This window comes from Aspergillus tanneri (assembly GCF_003426965.1).
Source record: "Aspergillus tanneri strain NIH1004 chromosome Unknown AapTan_3_pilon_pilon_pilon, whole genome shotgun sequence".
Classification (NCBI taxonomy): domain Eukaryota; kingdom Fungi; phylum Ascomycota; class Eurotiomycetes; order Eurotiales; family Aspergillaceae; genus Aspergillus; species Aspergillus tanneri.
In genome coordinates, this window is record NW_022984630.1 from 1,441,142 (window position 1) to 1,457,107 (window position 15,966).

Consider the following 15,966-nt stretch of genomic DNA (forward strand, 5'->3'; position numbering starts at 1 on the left):
TTTGTATTATTGCATTATTACCAAGACATAACCAGGCATCTTAATCACACCTTAAAGTATTGTTCTAGCGTTCTTGGCATTGTGGTGACGGCTCACCGTAATACTGATTCCACAAAAACTAATGGCATAATCTGATGTAACAGACTGAGCATCTCCTAATAAATTCTGTTAGCAGCAGCCTTCTGTCCATAGCTGACCCCTGTCTATAGAATACTTCTGTCTAAAGCAGTCTGTCTACAGTGGTCTCCTATTTAGACTGGTCTTTTGTTCACAGCTAACTCCTGTCCGAGCAGTTTTCTGCGGGCGACATAGGATAGCTGAGCACAGTATGCGGGCCCTTCTGGGCCATTTTCAGAGTATCGTAATAATAGTTGAACGTAGATGACACAATTGGCGGTCTTCATTAATTATTACCGTATCGTTCTAGAGGGGGGTTGAGCATGTGGAGACTGTCCGCGGTTGTATACGTAGTTTAGCACAGTTTTACGTTTGCTCTGTTGTAAATTCAGTCTTTCAGCCGGTCGCGTAATTGAATAAGGGGCATTATAAGTCGTAAGTGGGGACAGCTTCGTCAGACCCCACCCCCTTCCAACTTATTACATAATTAACCTGTTCCACTAAGGTGTTAACTAACTTTAAACCTCTTAATCGCAGTGTCCCCTTAAACTTGAAACCTTTGAATCCAGAAGCCATTTACTTTCCCTGCCGGGGAACATGCCAATTAACAACCCCTTAACTGGACATCAACAAGGAGGGATCTCGCACGCCCCACAGAGAGCCTCAAATGGGGAAGTGGATTTTACAGTTCGTCAATATGAGAACGAGTTGCAGCCATTTGCGCATGACGACCTCTCTCTCGGCGGATTGCTGAAGGAGTTGCAGAAGTACTCAACTGTCTTAAGGCAGAATGGTAGTGTTGCTTTGCACAGGGGTGAAACATTGACTAGCGCACAGCTGTCTGAACAAGTGGGAAGACTCTTTACCAATCATACAAAGTTAGAGCCTCCGACCACATGGGCTAGAATTGTACTATGGGCAGGAGCTTTCCCAGAACGTGTATGCTCGGCAGCACAGCTTACTATAGGAGAAAGTCAAATCTGTCTGCACGAGAAAGATCGTGAACTTCTATGTTCTGGTAGGCCATGGAGGTTTCTTTCACCGTGGCCAGATCCTCTTGATATGGAAAAAGAGTTGCGAGCCGTTAAAGAGACTCTTGCTGATGTTGAGAAAGTCAAAGATATGGCCAATAAAGGTTTGTACAGGCCTTCACACCATCTATGCATTTAAGTATGGGACTGAGAGGCGCATGATCCGCTAGTTATCAGTGAAGCGACTATTCTTCAGCAGTACCTCTCCGCGCGAACAGAGCATTTTTCGGAAAACCAGAACAGTGGAGGATACACCGCATCCCAATCTGCCCCAATAACCAGAACTCTTAATGAAGGTGGCTCCAACGCCCTTAATGACGAGGAAATTCAGCCGTATCCTGAGTCCGAAATTATGGCAAACCAGGATGTGGGCGACACCAATGCAGGCACGCTGTCTTCCCGTTTTGCAAACTCAGTGCTAGCCAAAGGAGGGCATTTACATGTTCCCACGCAACGCTTTTCAACGGACTCAGGCCCTGAGCACTCAAATAATTCAAACAGTCAATCTCTTCAAGAACCATCACTGGGCCCGGTTCCTGCGCAACTTGAACGACTTGATAAGTCGCTTTCCAGCGAAGCTCATGATTATAATGCAGATCAACTTCCTTGCTTTCCCGACTCGCGCGTTCATTCTGGAGACAGACCCAGCCCCTCCAAACCGACGATAACAAGGGCAAACACATGTACGTAAGCGACCCTACCAACTCAGTCTGAACACTGAATGCATTATGCTGATTTCAACGAAAGCGCCGAGAATTGCCTTCACTGCTAACAACAAGTACGGAGATGTTACCACACCGACATCTAATCAGGAATCATTTGCCCAGACAAGCGAGAGGAGATGGATACCTATTTTCATCCAGAGATTAATCAAGTAAGATAAGCAATTTGAAGAGACTTGGCTTTCCTCGGACGCTGATTCTTCCTTCTAGAGCAATAAATGACCCGCGAAATGAGGGGATGATACGGTGGTCGGAAGACGGAAATACAGTGCTCATCGTCGATGAGCAGGAGTTAATTACGAAATTGCTTCCCACATTCAATACGACCACTTACGCGTCCTTTACTCAACAGCTAAACACGCACGGTTTCCGCCGAGTTGAGCAAGGATATGAGAATCCACTATTCAAACGAGACCGTCCTGATGCTATCTGCTTAATCCGAAGAAAGGATAGTAAGTCTCAGCCACCGTCTTACTTTAATTCTGGAACGCTGTCACCTTCGGACGTCGCAAATCCGCAGAGCCAAAGCTCTCCGATTGTGCCAGAAAGGCTGGGAATCCATGGCGGCGGATGGTCGACACCAAGCAACACACAAACTTCCAGCGTACAGAATGACGCCTCGAGCGGAAGGGTCTCCCGTGGTGTCAATTATAAGGTGATCAGAAAACGAAGAAGGCAGACATAGCTTCTCATGATTCGCCTTTTGCGCTACTTGGACACCAACAGGAGTGGTGGTAAGGACGTACCGTGGGCCCTCGAAGCCAGAAAGAGATTGCTTCAATAGGCATGCGGAATAGTATTCTTCTGAGCAACACTGTTTCAGCTTCAGAAAGCTTGAACCGCACTTTTGCATAACAAAATGTTACCAATATATACGACTCCTAGTTGTCGAACAAGACAGTCAGGACTTCTTGATGTATAATATCGGTAACATGACATCTATATTCTGAATCAATATTACTACTCCTGTCCTGTGTTTTCTTTATCGCAGAAGGTAGAACTCCTTGCGAATACGAGGGGTGTCTCCAAGATCTTGGCTCAAATGACTTAAGATTGTTGTGAATAGAGGCTCGATCACGTTCAGTGTGGGTATATAAAATCTACTTATTTGCATATTATGTTATGAATGTGGCTAGAGCGCTCGGCATGGAATGACGATATTCCACTGGTCAGGGGCTCGTCTTGTTATATACGTTGTCAATATCTTCTGTTTTATATGATAATTGAGTCGCTCATTCATTTCCAACTACCCAGTTCTCTCTGTTCTAATGCCAATTCCCTAAACTAACAGTAGGTTCGTTCATTTCTGGGCTTATAGTTTGATGTGAAGTCACCTAGTGGTCCGCGTTGCTGGACTTAAGGGGCTTTGCTGAACTACCTCTATAAATGACTAGATTATTGTAATTTACATACAGCCTGGTGGAAGACTATTGCAATAGATGATGTATGCTGTGTAGATAGACCTAGGTCAGAGACTGTATCCCCTCAGTTTGTACAGAGCGGTACCGCGACCTAACTCTTCTCGGATTAGTTATTCAGCTTGGGCATTGACACCATCTTCGCCAAGGCAATCCTCGTCAAGAGGGTATGAGTTCACCGAGATTACCGCTTCCCCAACAATGGCCTCTTCAACGATGACAGAAGTCAAATATAACGGACATGCGATAACCCGGATTACGGGTGATGTTGATGGCAACAGATTTGGCGGTTCTACAAGCACCACTGGCCGGGTCACGCAAGAGACCATCCCCGACGAGATATCGGACCCCGCCCGCTTGCCTGGAGAAGCTGAGTACCTGACCAGCGCGAAGTTCTGGCTCCTCATACTTACCCTGGCTGCGGTCCTTGTCCTTAGCAGCATAGACATGAATATCGTCGCCACGGCCGTGCCTAGCATTACAGACTACTTCCACACCGTCGCGGATGTTGGCTGGTATTCTTCCGCGTTCAGGCTCTGCCAGTGCGCCTCCCAGTTTGTGTTCGGCAAGGCGTACAAGCTCTTCTCTATCAAGCGCGTCTTCTTGCTTGCCAATGCCATCTCTATAGTAGGCTCGTTGCTCTGCGGGGCGGCCACTACGTCGACCATGCTTATCGTTGGGAGAGCTGTAGCCGGACTGGGCTCTGCTGGTCTTCTTTCAGGGTGCTTCGTCATCCTCGTGCAATCGACACCTCTACGCAGACGGCCTATGTTCAACGGCATGATGGGCGCCGTCGAAGGCCTGGCTACGCTATCCGCACCTCTCCTCGGTGGGGCCCTTGTGCAGTCACTTGGCTGGCGATGGTGTTTTTACATCAACGCGCCTATCGGTGCCGTTACGCTGTTGTTGACGATGTGCTGTTTCTCGGATACGCCGAAACCTAGCGACGTTGCTCGCATGGTACTCAAGCAGAAGATCTCGCAACTCGACCTGGTTAGCAACCTGCTCTTTATCCCGGCGCTGACTGGCCTCTTCCTCGCATTCTCGTGGGCCGGTACTAAGTATTCCTGGGACAGTGGCCCAGTGATCGGCCTTTTTGTTGCCTTTGCCGTCCTTATATCCGCCTTCGTCTACAATCAAATACGTCGAGGAGACACGGCTGCACTCCCTTCACGCATTATCAAGCGCCGCAGCGTTATCGCCGGATGCATTTTCATTATGTGCGGTAACAGCACTGACAACGTGCTTGAATATTATCTGCCTACTTATTACCAAGTCGTTCGTGGATATACTCCCGCCAAAAGCGGCTACATGATGCTCCCTATTATCGTAGCTGGCACTATTGGCGCGCTCGTCCACGGCTTCGGGACGAGCGCCTTCGGCTACTACGCGCCATTTATGCTCTTTGCCTCGATTATAATGCCCATTGCCGCGGGTCTTATAACCACCTTCAAAATCAACACTAGCTTTGCGCAACTGATTATATACACCGCCTTCTCCGGCCTTGCCTACGGCATCGGCTTCTCAGGACCGCAGAACGCCGTACAAACGGTGCTACCCGCGGATGACGTCCCACTCGGCACATCTGTTATGTTGTTTGCACAGTCTTTCGGCCCGACTGTGGCGGTCGCAATTGCACAGGTCCTGTTCGTAAATCAGCTCTCGACTAATCTAAGTGGTCTCGTGCCGCGCCTGAGTAGAACAAATGTCGAGAACATAGGCCTGACGCAGATTGTGACAAGCGTGCCGCCCGCAAAGTCTAGCGAGGTACTTGTAGCGATCGATAAAAGTCTCATCCAGACATGGTATCTTGTGGTTGGGCTAGCGTGTGCGACGATGGTTGGGAGTTTGTTGATAGAATGGCGGTCGGTCAGGTCGAGACGCGATTAGAAATACTAGACAATAGACCATAACAACGAATCTGATAAAGTCTTTTCCCGAAAGCCACTGAAGTATAACTATTTAAGAACTTAATTTTCAAGGTACTGCTAGAGACCAAATGTTCGCTGATATATCAAACAGGGTGGTCCTCCAAATCTGAGAAAGGATACTTATAGAGTAGGGAATATACTCGTGTACATAAGATATCCCATTTGTCAAAAACCTAAACTGGTGCTTAGAGCTGGACACTGGACTCAAAGAAAATGGTATTCCTGAAACGTAGACAGTAGCAAAATACCCGTTGGGAAACGTCTACAAGTATATTGACACTGACGAAGTGGTAGCATGTGTGCGGGGCAAGTGCTTGGAAGAGTGTTCTTGTTGGATGCTGGAGGCCCTTAGCTACGAGCTGGATATTACGAGCTTGCGAGGATCGAAACTGATAAGATACTCAATGAATACTATGTTAACATGAGAAGCTCTCTTTTGTGCTCATGGCCTTACAGCTCTTGGATGACCTGAGATCAAAGTTGTAATGTTCCGCTTATATTCTCCTGTCTCAACTACTCCCTACTTATTATCCCATTAGACATCTCTTTTACTAGAGGCGAATCTCCTTTGGATCATGTCGCACACTGGCCAACTGAACGACCTGGTACGAACGTATTCTTGGATGATGCATATGCCAATATCAATCGGTTCCTAGTCACGAATCATGTACGCCTCATACTCGCTTGCATTTCTGGATCCGCGGCTCTCTGATGCAGCAGCTTGCTTGCGGGACTGCAATTGGGTCTACTTTCGTACAAGAAAGGGTGGGAAATTCAGGATGTTTAAAACACCGTGCGGTACAGTGACGGCCTTCTTTTCTACAGATACACGTGCGACGCCTTGCGGACTCTGCGCACGTACAACCAAGTCCTTAAAGTTACGTACCGCGCTGTATTCCTGGAGGATCTTTAGGATTTCTTGATCAACAACAAAAGTGGCCGGCGTGAAGTCCCCGTAACTAATACAGTATCAACGGATTTTTGCTCAACTCCCAAGCCGGACTCAGTAAACATTAAGGTATGGTCATTTCTTGCAGGAGACATTGAATTATTTAATGCAGATTTTTCTCAGTGACCAAGGCCGAAGTGGGTTATTAAGATCCACAACAGAGGCTGCTGCTAGACGAGTGTGAGAACGCATGGAAAACAGCGGTCAAAGGGGGTGGAGTGGAAGAGATATCGGCTGCTATGCTGCAGTCTTTGGGGAAAACTAGAACTTTCGAACAAGGATACCCAAAGTCGCAGAGTTTATCACATATTCGGCAGCAGAGACCTTGCCGTATCCAACCGAGTCTTATACGAATATAAGCTGAAAGGCCCAAGGCTAGAGATAACGTAGTTTAATCCGAATCTTCTTCATCCACCAGGTCAGAGTGCGTCAACTGGGAGAACTTTCTGCCCGGCTCACTGCCCAGCAGATATTTCTTCCCAGGGGTCCCCTCGTTAAACACCGGTCCAGGAGGAGCACCCTCTTCCCAATTGAGCATAATCTCATGTAGAATATCCTTTTTAACCTCGACACGTCCCTGAACAGTGACATTCTGTTTTCCGTCCAGATAAACGACCTGTAGCTGATGCGTCTCGAATGCTTCCTTGTCCACAATAAAAACCCAGGCTATAGAGATAGAGTGCAATAATGATATCGCAACCAGATTGTCCTTGAGTAATATAGATTCGGGTCCTGCTTCCACTGTAGTTGGTCCATTTTGGCAGCCCTTATCTCTTCTTTCAGCTCATCATAGTCATCTGCTAATTCAACCTGGGTAGGGAACCGTCGATAATCACTCCTGCAGCCCGCGATTTCCGGCAGAATATAAAAGACTTGCTGCCAGTCTGGACCAAAGCTAAAGAGCTCGGAGCTATTTAACACGGACCAATCGGCACCCCTGAAGTAGTTGTCAGAAGCTTTTGCGTACTTCTCTATTTCTCCATCGTCATCCACGTTGTAGTGTGTTCGGAGTATGATGGGGGCCTTGCAATTAGCGCCACCCCAGATCTTCCACGCCCTCTTCCGCATGTCATCAGACCTCCAGGGCCGCAGGATCGTTGATACTTCCCCCGAGGTGGGAACCCGAATTGAGCCATGGCTCACTGGTGAAGCTAGCCGGGTCCCATTCCTTGGAGATCTCATCCAGCCGTATAAATTGTTGGATCAGGTGCTGTCGTCGTTGTTCAGTGGTTTCGGAGGATGAGTAAACCCAACACCTCTATTTACCAGGAGTTTAGCACTTTTGGTGATTTTTAATAATAGAAATGGGGCAATACGATCAAGTATTGTTCAACAGGCAACTATCCCCAGTCCGGGAGATAATCATTGTAATCTACATCGCCCATTACTTCTGTGGTTTTGATTTGAGGCTGAGTTGGAATGAGAAGGAAAAGGGGGACGAATGTTGGGAACTTGGGAAGAGGCAAACAGTGCAAAGAAATTGTGGTTGCAAGTAGGGTGGCTACGATTTTTAGTGTGGCATGAAACATTATAATTACGTTTCAATTTGCACATAATAATGATATCTGTTTTATCTGACATTACTAAGTCCAATTTTTATAATTACGTGATCATTTTCGTCTGTATATATGTTTGGTTCCACAGGGTTTACAGCTGTCCATGATGAGCTGGCACCCATGATTGCAACTCTCGTTCTGAGCGCACTGGCACGAATAATTGCCTAGATAAGGCCCAGAGCAGGCATTAGTTAGCTGTATATCCCTACTTGATAATGCGAATGCTCTTCCAACTCCGCAGGATATTAAGGGCTCTGCAAATGAAACTTTGACGCGTAGTGGTCTAACCGGCCGGTGGGCGAAAAGTGAGCCTACAACTTCATTAAACGCCTCCCCCGACACTACAGGCATATCGTACAGAAGCCAACGGAGGCATAGCGAATGGATGCTGGGGGGTTACCAGTAGTCGTGCTAACCTTTTGCATGTTGTTGGAAAAAAAAAAAAAAAAAGGAAAAAAAGGACAGCCATACTATTATTTGTTGCTGGAGTTTGACTGCACGTTGCGCTGTGACAGGCTGGAATAGGTGAGATGAGAAATTTGCGGTATTATTGGAATTGCCGTAGAACAAAATCTAGTCCTAGACGGCTTCCCTGATGTTTGAGTGCTTGTTTCTCCGATTGGTAAGAATTTGGCCAATCATTCAAATTGCTCGCACAGCTGGATCATATCTTGCACGATTTGCTAGCTTTGTCATGGTCCCTCTGTCTGGCTAATATAGCACCCATGTCCTATTTAAACTTTTGTTCTAACAGATGAAGGGAAGACTGGTAGATACAGACTGGATAATGCTGAGAGCTGTAGGTTAAGAGCATAATAGCAATTACTTAGATTAAAGAGATCATTAGTCTGGCAATCATATTGTATATAATAGATTTAATGTACCATATTAAAGAGAGGGTATCAATCGTGGAATATTATACTACATAAAAGTCCTTATTCCATGCACGCGTACATTGAAGTGTAGAAGATTATAAACTGCAGAAAAATGCCTCGTACTTATGATTTCTAGCTCTCATTGCCTGACATTATTTATATGGACATTTTTTATCATAACAAGCAATGTGCCGCCCTCTAATTTCGATAATAACCATATTCTGCAACAAAGTTTAATAATGGTATATCTTATTCCTTGGCAGTTGCTTAGAGAAAATGTGACTGAGTTGGCCCTTCTGTGCATGGATTGCGAGTATGGCAATAACAAATCTATCTAGCTACCCGAAGTCTCTAAATAGGCTTAGGTTGGACAGGATTCATTTCATGGACCCTGTAAGGCATACGTCACTAGCAATGTATCATGCAGAAGAAAACTGTATAAGTAATATTATATAAATCAAACATACCAGGCTGCTCATTGCCTGTAAGCTGCGGCCTATAAGGTTGAAACTCTTTAACTACACAGGGTAGAAGTTTGTATATTTCTTGTAATATTGCCGTCACTGAGACTTAGTGTGTCAGACCCCATGTTTGCAAACCCAATTAATTCGCCGAACGGGTTCTGTAACTTCATTCTGATTTCTGCAGTTTAGTACTACAATTGTGGAAGTGTGTCCCTGTACACAAGCCCTTGGCTTATTTACAGATCGCGCAGCTCACCTTTATACTGGAAGCTTTAAGTGTACTTAGGAGGTTAATACAGTTTATTCCATTTCATATTTAGGTCAGGCATATGTCAGGCATATGTCTGGACTTGGGCTTGTGACTTATTGTCAGAATTGTATGTGTAGCTTTCTGTTAGAGGCAATAGGGTGTGCTTTGCATATGTCCCTACAGTCGAAATAAGGGTGCTATGGCTTTTAATCACCTTAAAACAAGAAAGCGCTAGTCTATGCTTGGTTCGCTTACGGATTAGCCATCTGTTTGTTTCCTGAGTGTTACATTGCTTTGCCCAAAATTTGAATCGTCACGCGAAGTACACGGCCGCGTTTTATTAAAGCTTTTGCAATATCGCCTGACCTGGGGAGGTGCTTTATCGATGGGTAATATCGATGATTGTAAGGGATACTCAGATTCGACAAAAAAAACTAGTTCTGTATTTGTATAATGGTTACTAGTAATGATTTACTCCCCTGGGACTATTAAGTTCTATAACTATTTCAATTGTGCAAGTTGGATAAGAGTAGGTAGTATAACGCTCCAAGAACAGCTGAAGAATCAACGGAACTATAATCTAAAAATTATTTGTATTACATGGTGTATTGCATGACCCCGTGATCTACGTTATCGATTTCTATCAGACTGCTATTTATATCCGCTACTAATACGGGTCATTTTCCTGGGTGTCGGCTCTTCTGTTCGTTGGGCGGCCACTGGAAATTAATGGAACGAGAGCCGTACTGCTTGCTAGAGATCTGGATAAATATATCTAGTCTGCTACCGTTGAATGTATATTCTGAGTGGCTGAATTAAAATATAAGTATTTATATGAAATCTATCTTTCTGTAAAAGTTGAAAATTGTAGAGTAATTATATCTACTGTAGTTTGGTGGAATTATAATTTCCCCTGTAAAGTGACAGTATATCGTACCCACCACACATTCACAAAGAATAGCCTGCGAATTGTAAATTACTGAAAAGTAATGGCTAGCTTAGGAGGCGACAACCTGAACATGTATTGCTTCGCAGACCGAGCACTAGATATCATGAGTCGTAGGGGGTGGCCTCGGGCAGGAATTTTTTGAAATCATCTACTAGATCTGATTCCGTTGCAAAAGGTTCGGCGTCTTGCTCGTACAGGTCCCGTGGAGGCAGCGATCCGTGTTTGTACGCCAGCAAGATTAGAAAAAACTCTTTGTAAATATCAGGAGTATCAGCAAAATGATCCTTGTTGAACATTAGCGCATGCATGTAGAGGGCCAGGAATCCAGGATAAATGCTCACCTTGATTTTGTTAATATAGGAAACAGCATCACCAAACCCCACACAGCCATCTTTGCTTAAATCTTCCTGCGGAAAGCCCTCAAGCGTAGGATGTCGTGAACCAGTTGGTGCAAAATCAACGGGCGTTTCATCTTCCTGCATATTGTCTTGGCGGGTATCCATGGGGTCGAAGCAGAGGTCGACAAGGACGCCGGAAGAACCCTTGGTAGGGGTGCACCCTACTGAAACTTCTTAATACGCCGAATAACCTCCTCAACATCCTTCCAGATGCGTTTGCGATTTTGCAGTCCCTCAACTGACTCCAGTTCCGCTTGATCTCCAAGTACACCTCATACCAGTTAGTGTTTCTTCTGGGAAGTTTCATTTGCACCTGCTGCGATACGGTTGGCGGCCAAGGAAGCATAGAATTAATGGCTCCTTGGTCTAGCTCTGGATAGTCATTTCCGAGGACATCCAAATATCGACTCCTTATGTTGCATAATACCCGCATCTCATTGGCGGTAACGGCAGTCCAGAATGAAGATGTATGGGTCGTTTCACTTTCACCCCATGCTTCCCACAGCCAGGGCATCTCCTCACGAATAAGACGATACCAAAGAGAGATTGGGAGTTGACGGAATGCTCTTGAAGCCAGCCTTAGGTTTGCAATGTCGCTAGATCCGAGGTAGCTAATAATTACCATCTGTAATCCCCGTGGCAGCAGTAACAATGGATCAGTGGAGCGTTCAATTGGTGAAAGTTCTATCGGTTGAGATAGATCAAAGGCCCCATCCAAAGATTCTCTGTCTCCTTTAATCGCAGATACAAGAAGAGGAAAAAGTTTCGGCACATAGAGCGGGTTTGCAACTAGGTATTCCTTTCCAGCTTGATGACGCAAGAATTACTCCTGTCCAGCTATGACTGCCGGATCGCGGGAGAAATTATAATTATAATTATAAAAATCATCCCAAGACTGTTCTGCAATGCGCTGCTTCATGAGGCCAGTGATATTGATACGATTAAAGTGGAGGTTGGATAGACGGCGGAAAATGTCAAAACACGGATGGAAGGGTATGGGGTAGTCGTTTGGGTGGGTGTGCTGATCTATTCCAGACCGTATGCAATTAGCTAAGAACAAGTTTAAAAGACGGCGTAGAATTCTGAAGCCTAGAATAGGAGAGGAATACAGAATGCCTATGTAGATAGTAAAGAACGAGATGTAGAAGGCACTCACGTTAGGAATAATATTATCTGAGTTCGGTTGGCCAACGCTGCCTCGTGCTGGGAATACGCTCCTTGGATGCTCATCCCGCGATGACGTCCCATCAGAGAGTCCAGAGAGAAAATAGTCTTCTGTAAGTTCCCAGTCTTGTTCAAGGCCATCCGGCGCCCAATTTCCAGAGACGCATTTATGAATTAGGCTTTGTGCGGTTCGGCTACCTCTCATTTCCTCTACGGAGATGTTTTGTCCACTATATGTCACCTCACTGGGGCAGGCGACACCAGGAATATGGACTAGGTCTTCATCATCGTATCCACCAGGCATATGGCTGGGTTCAACATTCTCAGGTACTGGCAGGAAGATCTGATGCTCTGGACGTCGTCTGACATCCACCAAGGCTCTCCTTTCATCTTCTCCTGAGTGTGAAATGTAGCTAGCCAATCCTTATACCACTGGACCTCTGGGTCATGATCTTGAACCGGCGTTTCATCGAGCTCCATGTCGTTGGCGGATTCATAATCTGAGTCGTACTCATATGGTTCGTATGTCTCATCCTCTTCGAAGACATAGTTTGGGTCATAAACCGGGTTATCCTCTTCCTTCGGGCATCCAGCAAGCACAAGCAGACTGCAACCATGGAGTGTGCCATTCCTCCAATATGTATCAACTTCGAGCCTTCGCCCCAAGGCGAGCCCACGGGACCCCAACCTGCCGAATGTGGCTCACCGGGTTTTGCGCTGCGAGCAATATTAAAGCTCACCCCACAGAAATAGCAATGTATCTGGATCGGTCAGCAATCACAAGTGCTCTACTAGACCTCGCATGGGGCATTGTGTACCTCAGAATAACCTGCCCCCGGTTAATATACAGCTCCAATGTGGTAGAATAAGGTGTCTTACCCATTTTCTCCCAAAGGCTCTGCCAAGTCAGGATGTAGCCAGGTCATGGATTTCGGCAGTGATATCTTTTTCGTTGATATTATTTTCCAAGGTTCATTCTGGAGGACTAGGTAGTAATGTTGGGGGGGAGTAGGCAAGTTCCGGCCGATCTCTGATTGGCCGACAGTTGCAGCCTTCAGGCAACTCCCAGCATCCAGGGCGTTGCCTGTTACATCACCGCAGTTTCTCTTATTGCGAACCCAATAATATCCACAACTAGCCTTGCCTTGGTTATATTGAACGTCATTGAGGTCATTATGTGACTCACACATTCACTTTAATTACCAGTGTTGTGAACTCAGGGGAAATTGGGGCGTAGGGAGCTATTCTATCAACTACAGGCCAACTAGCCACATTAGGAAGTAGATGTCGTTCAGTGGAAACACCAGGAATCACAGTATCTCAACCAACTGAGTCTCTTGCATTCCTATCTTGGTGCTCAACTATCTAAAGGATTCAGGGGTTGAATCGATCGTCAGATACTCCGCACCGCCAAGTCGGGCGGATTATAGTGTTTCCGTAACAACCAGCGATGGTACAATTCTTAAAAGTGCTTTGTGGGTAGGATTTCCATCTATTTGGTTAGATAGTGCGGGGGAATGGTGTACGGGGGAATGTTCGCCCCGCGGAATCACCGCCATCCAGATCGGCAACCAAGGTGGACCCCAACGGTTCCAGAAAGTTAAAGTTTTGCTGAGATCATGTTCTCGGAGGTTTGGGCCCTTTAAATATTCCTCATATCTTGCATCACCTTAGTGTTACACGGCATTTTACTTCAACTCTTGATTTGACCGATTACACAACTCGATCCCCAATAGTACTCTGAACTAAACATGGGAGTCCCATCTACATACGAAAATCAAGCAGCCTGGAAAGGTATCCAAGGATTCCTCCCTCAGCGTCTGTCATTCACCAAAGACCACTCTCCCGCCGAGGAATGGTGGGAAAACCGCGGCCACAAAATTCATTTGGACCGATGGAGGAACCCCACAGCCAAAGTACGTGTGATTTTTCACCATGGGGTTGGCACTAATGGGCGCCAAATGTCCATGATTCTGGGCGTGCCTTTGCATGCCGCAGGGTTTGAGTTGGTGGCCATCGACATGCCAGGGTATGGATGCACCCAGACCGCTCGGGGCACGACTGTCTCCTATGACGATTGGGTACATATCGCAAATGATTTCATCGATTCCGAGCTGGAGCGTGATCCTCGTCCCATCGTGCTTTACGGTCTCAGTGCTGGCGGGATGCTGACCTATCACGTGGCCGCGTTGAATAAGAAAGTTAAAGGTATTATCGGCATGACGTTCCTGGACCAACGCATCCAACAGGTTCGCGACGAGACGGCTAGGAACGTCCTGATAAGTAGGATTGGGATCCCTCTTGCCCGGTTGTGCGACATTCCGCTCCTGAGATCGCTGTCTATACCCATGTGGCTCGCCAGTAAAATGTCGACTCTAGTAAACAACCCCGATGCCCTCAAGGTTTGTCTTGCGGACCGGTCCTCTGCTGGCTCATGGGCGACAATGCACTTCCTATCTACATACGCATCTTTCCAACCTGCACTTGAACCAGAGGATTTTGATGTCTGTCCGATCCTTCTGACACAACCGGCCGACGACAAGTGGACGCCGCTGCACCTAAGTGAGTTGGTTTTGTCCCGCGTGAAAAAAGTCCCGGTTGAGACAGTCGAGCTTGAAAATGCTGGCCACTATCCACTGGAAGATCCGGGACTTCAGCAAATGGCGGAAGCCATCATCAAATTCCTTCGCCAAGTATCATCGTAGTTTCACTGAGTCGGAGAACATAACGCTAGGAGACAGGTTTATATGGAGGTGAACATGCCACTAGGTCTGTGATCAGACTTATGTTCTGACATGACGAAAATTGATAATCTTTAATGTAAGTATTCCATCCCTTTGTCTTAAAAGTCTTGTAAAGGCTCAGTTGGCCGAGACGACGAGTACATGTTAAATATGCAGTCTGTGGCTTCAGTTTGTTACATTTCCAAAAATGATTATGTTCTGAGGTACTTGTAATATACTTAATGGACTTTAATTTGTTATTTTTGCTCTCCCATTTTACAGTAGAATAAACACCGTAGATTTTACCTTGAAAATAATAATTTAAATACAGAGAAGCATCATTATGTGTTATGGGTTGAACCCTTTATACCTATATAGGGCGATAGAAGCAACTGATTTTTCGATTAGTTGTCTTTGTATGTTTTATGTTTTATGGTTATACCTCTAGACTACTGCCTAGGGACAACCAGACCATGATATTACGACTATTCTATATAGGAAACCTAATAAAAGGCAGGCCAAGGACAGCATCTAGATACTTAGAACTATTATTATATTTACAAGACGTTATAACCTCGCTATTCGGATACGCCTTCAATAGCTACCGATTGCATTGTTATTAAGTCTATCAAAATTGAATAATTTAATACACAGAAATAATGCCAACATTGTAATCTGTCTTCCACTGCCAAAATTCTGTAGCATAATATTATGCTATTCATTTTTTTTTTTTTTGTCGTACTAGAGCAGATGATTTGAGCGATAATTCTTTTAGAATTCTACAGGTTTCTCTTGAGCTCTAGTGTCCACAGCTCATCCTCACCGAAAATCCTCGACCACAGCCTTCAACCCTTTTGTGTCTGCTGCATCCCCGGTATTTACAACACCAGAGGGTTCAATAAGCATGATCGCGACCTCCTGACCGCCCACGGTAGCAGGACAATGCCTGACACCTTTTGGAATAACGATCATGTCCCCTTCAGACATGTTCACATCCTTCAAATCTTCTGTTTCTTTGTTCTCGGGTTCGCATAGCTTTATTGTAAGATTTCCCGACAAAATATAGAACAATTCATCTGTATCGGGGTGGCTGTGCCAGACAAAATCCCCGGAAACTTTTACGATCTTGATATCGTATGAATTGTTGAGTGAGGCGACAAGCTTTGGAGACCAGTGGCTGGAGATTTTGGCGAGAGAGTTGGGGATGGAGACTTTGGTTGGTTGATGCTGGTTTGGCGAGGGCATCTTGCATTAAAGTAATAAGAGAATAAAGGATAAGGGCAGTATGCTTCTATATTGTTTGTTGGTGGGATAAAGTTGTTCCAGGTATAAAATATATTATTGGAGCCTCTAGGGCATTGGATGCATATTTTTTATCTTTTATATGCCAATATCTTCAGTATTTTCAGTTGAAACTCT

At 45.6% G+C, this 15,966-nt stretch overlaps 6 protein-coding genes across 6 annotated transcripts; 3 read left to right on the forward strand and 3 right to left on the reverse strand.

Moving 5' to 3' along the window:
• Window positions 1–1,179: 1,179 nt before the first annotated feature.
• Window positions 1,180–2,555, forward strand: ATNIH1004_004274 (heat shock factor family protein; the record flags this gene model as incomplete). The annotated part of the gene is made up of 4 exons (XM_033568944.1): window positions 1,180–1,252; window positions 1,331–1,831; window positions 1,896–2,022; window positions 2,081–2,555. 4 exons carry the CDS (start codon window positions 1,180–1,182, stop codon window positions 2,553–2,555), a joined length of 1,176 nt encoding a protein of 391 aa, XP_033427750.1.
• Window positions 2,556–3,489: 934 nt separating this feature from the next.
• ATNIH1004_004275 (MDR family MFS transporter) lies at window positions 3,490–5,178 on the forward strand (the record flags this gene model as incomplete). The annotated part of the gene is made up of 1 exon (XM_033568945.1): window positions 3,490–5,178. The coding sequence occupies one exon, from the start codon at window positions 3,490–3,492 to the stop codon at window positions 5,176–5,178; it is 1,689 nt and encodes a 562-aa protein (XP_033427751.1).
• Window positions 5,179–6,559: 1,381 nt separating this feature from the next.
• On the reverse strand, window positions 6,560–7,236 carry ATNIH1004_004276 (uncharacterized protein; the record flags this gene model as incomplete). Its single annotated transcript, XM_033568946.1, has 2 exons — window positions 6,560–6,941; window positions 6,992–7,236. The coding sequence occupies 2 exons, from the start codon at window positions 7,234–7,236 to the stop codon at window positions 6,560–6,562; spliced, it is 627 nt and encodes a 208-aa protein (XP_033427752.1).
• A 3,127-nt stretch (window positions 7,237–10,363) lies between these two features.
• Window positions 10,364–12,707, reverse strand: ATNIH1004_004277 (uncharacterized protein; the record flags this gene model as incomplete). The annotated part of the gene is made up of 6 exons (XM_033568947.1): window positions 10,364–10,821; window positions 10,904–11,285; window positions 11,817–12,132; window positions 12,192–12,512; window positions 12,565–12,585; window positions 12,643–12,707. 6 exons carry the CDS (start codon window positions 12,705–12,707, stop codon window positions 10,364–10,366), a joined length of 1,563 nt encoding a protein of 520 aa, XP_033427753.1.
• An 868-nt stretch (window positions 12,708–13,575) lies between these two features.
• On the forward strand, window positions 13,576–14,529 carry ATNIH1004_004278 (alpha/beta hydrolase; the record flags this gene model as incomplete). The annotated part of the gene is made up of 1 exon (XM_033568948.1): window positions 13,576–14,529. The coding sequence occupies one exon, from the start codon at window positions 13,576–13,578 to the stop codon at window positions 14,527–14,529; it is 954 nt and encodes a 317-aa protein (XP_033427754.1).
• An 837-nt stretch (window positions 14,530–15,366) lies between these two features.
• Window positions 15,367–15,792, reverse strand: ATNIH1004_004279 (cupin domain-containing protein; the record flags this gene model as incomplete). The annotated part of the gene is made up of 1 exon (XM_033568949.1): window positions 15,367–15,792. One exon carries the CDS (start codon window positions 15,790–15,792, stop codon window positions 15,367–15,369), a length of 426 nt encoding a protein of 141 aa, XP_033427755.1.
• Window positions 15,793–15,966: the final 174 nt, after the last annotated feature.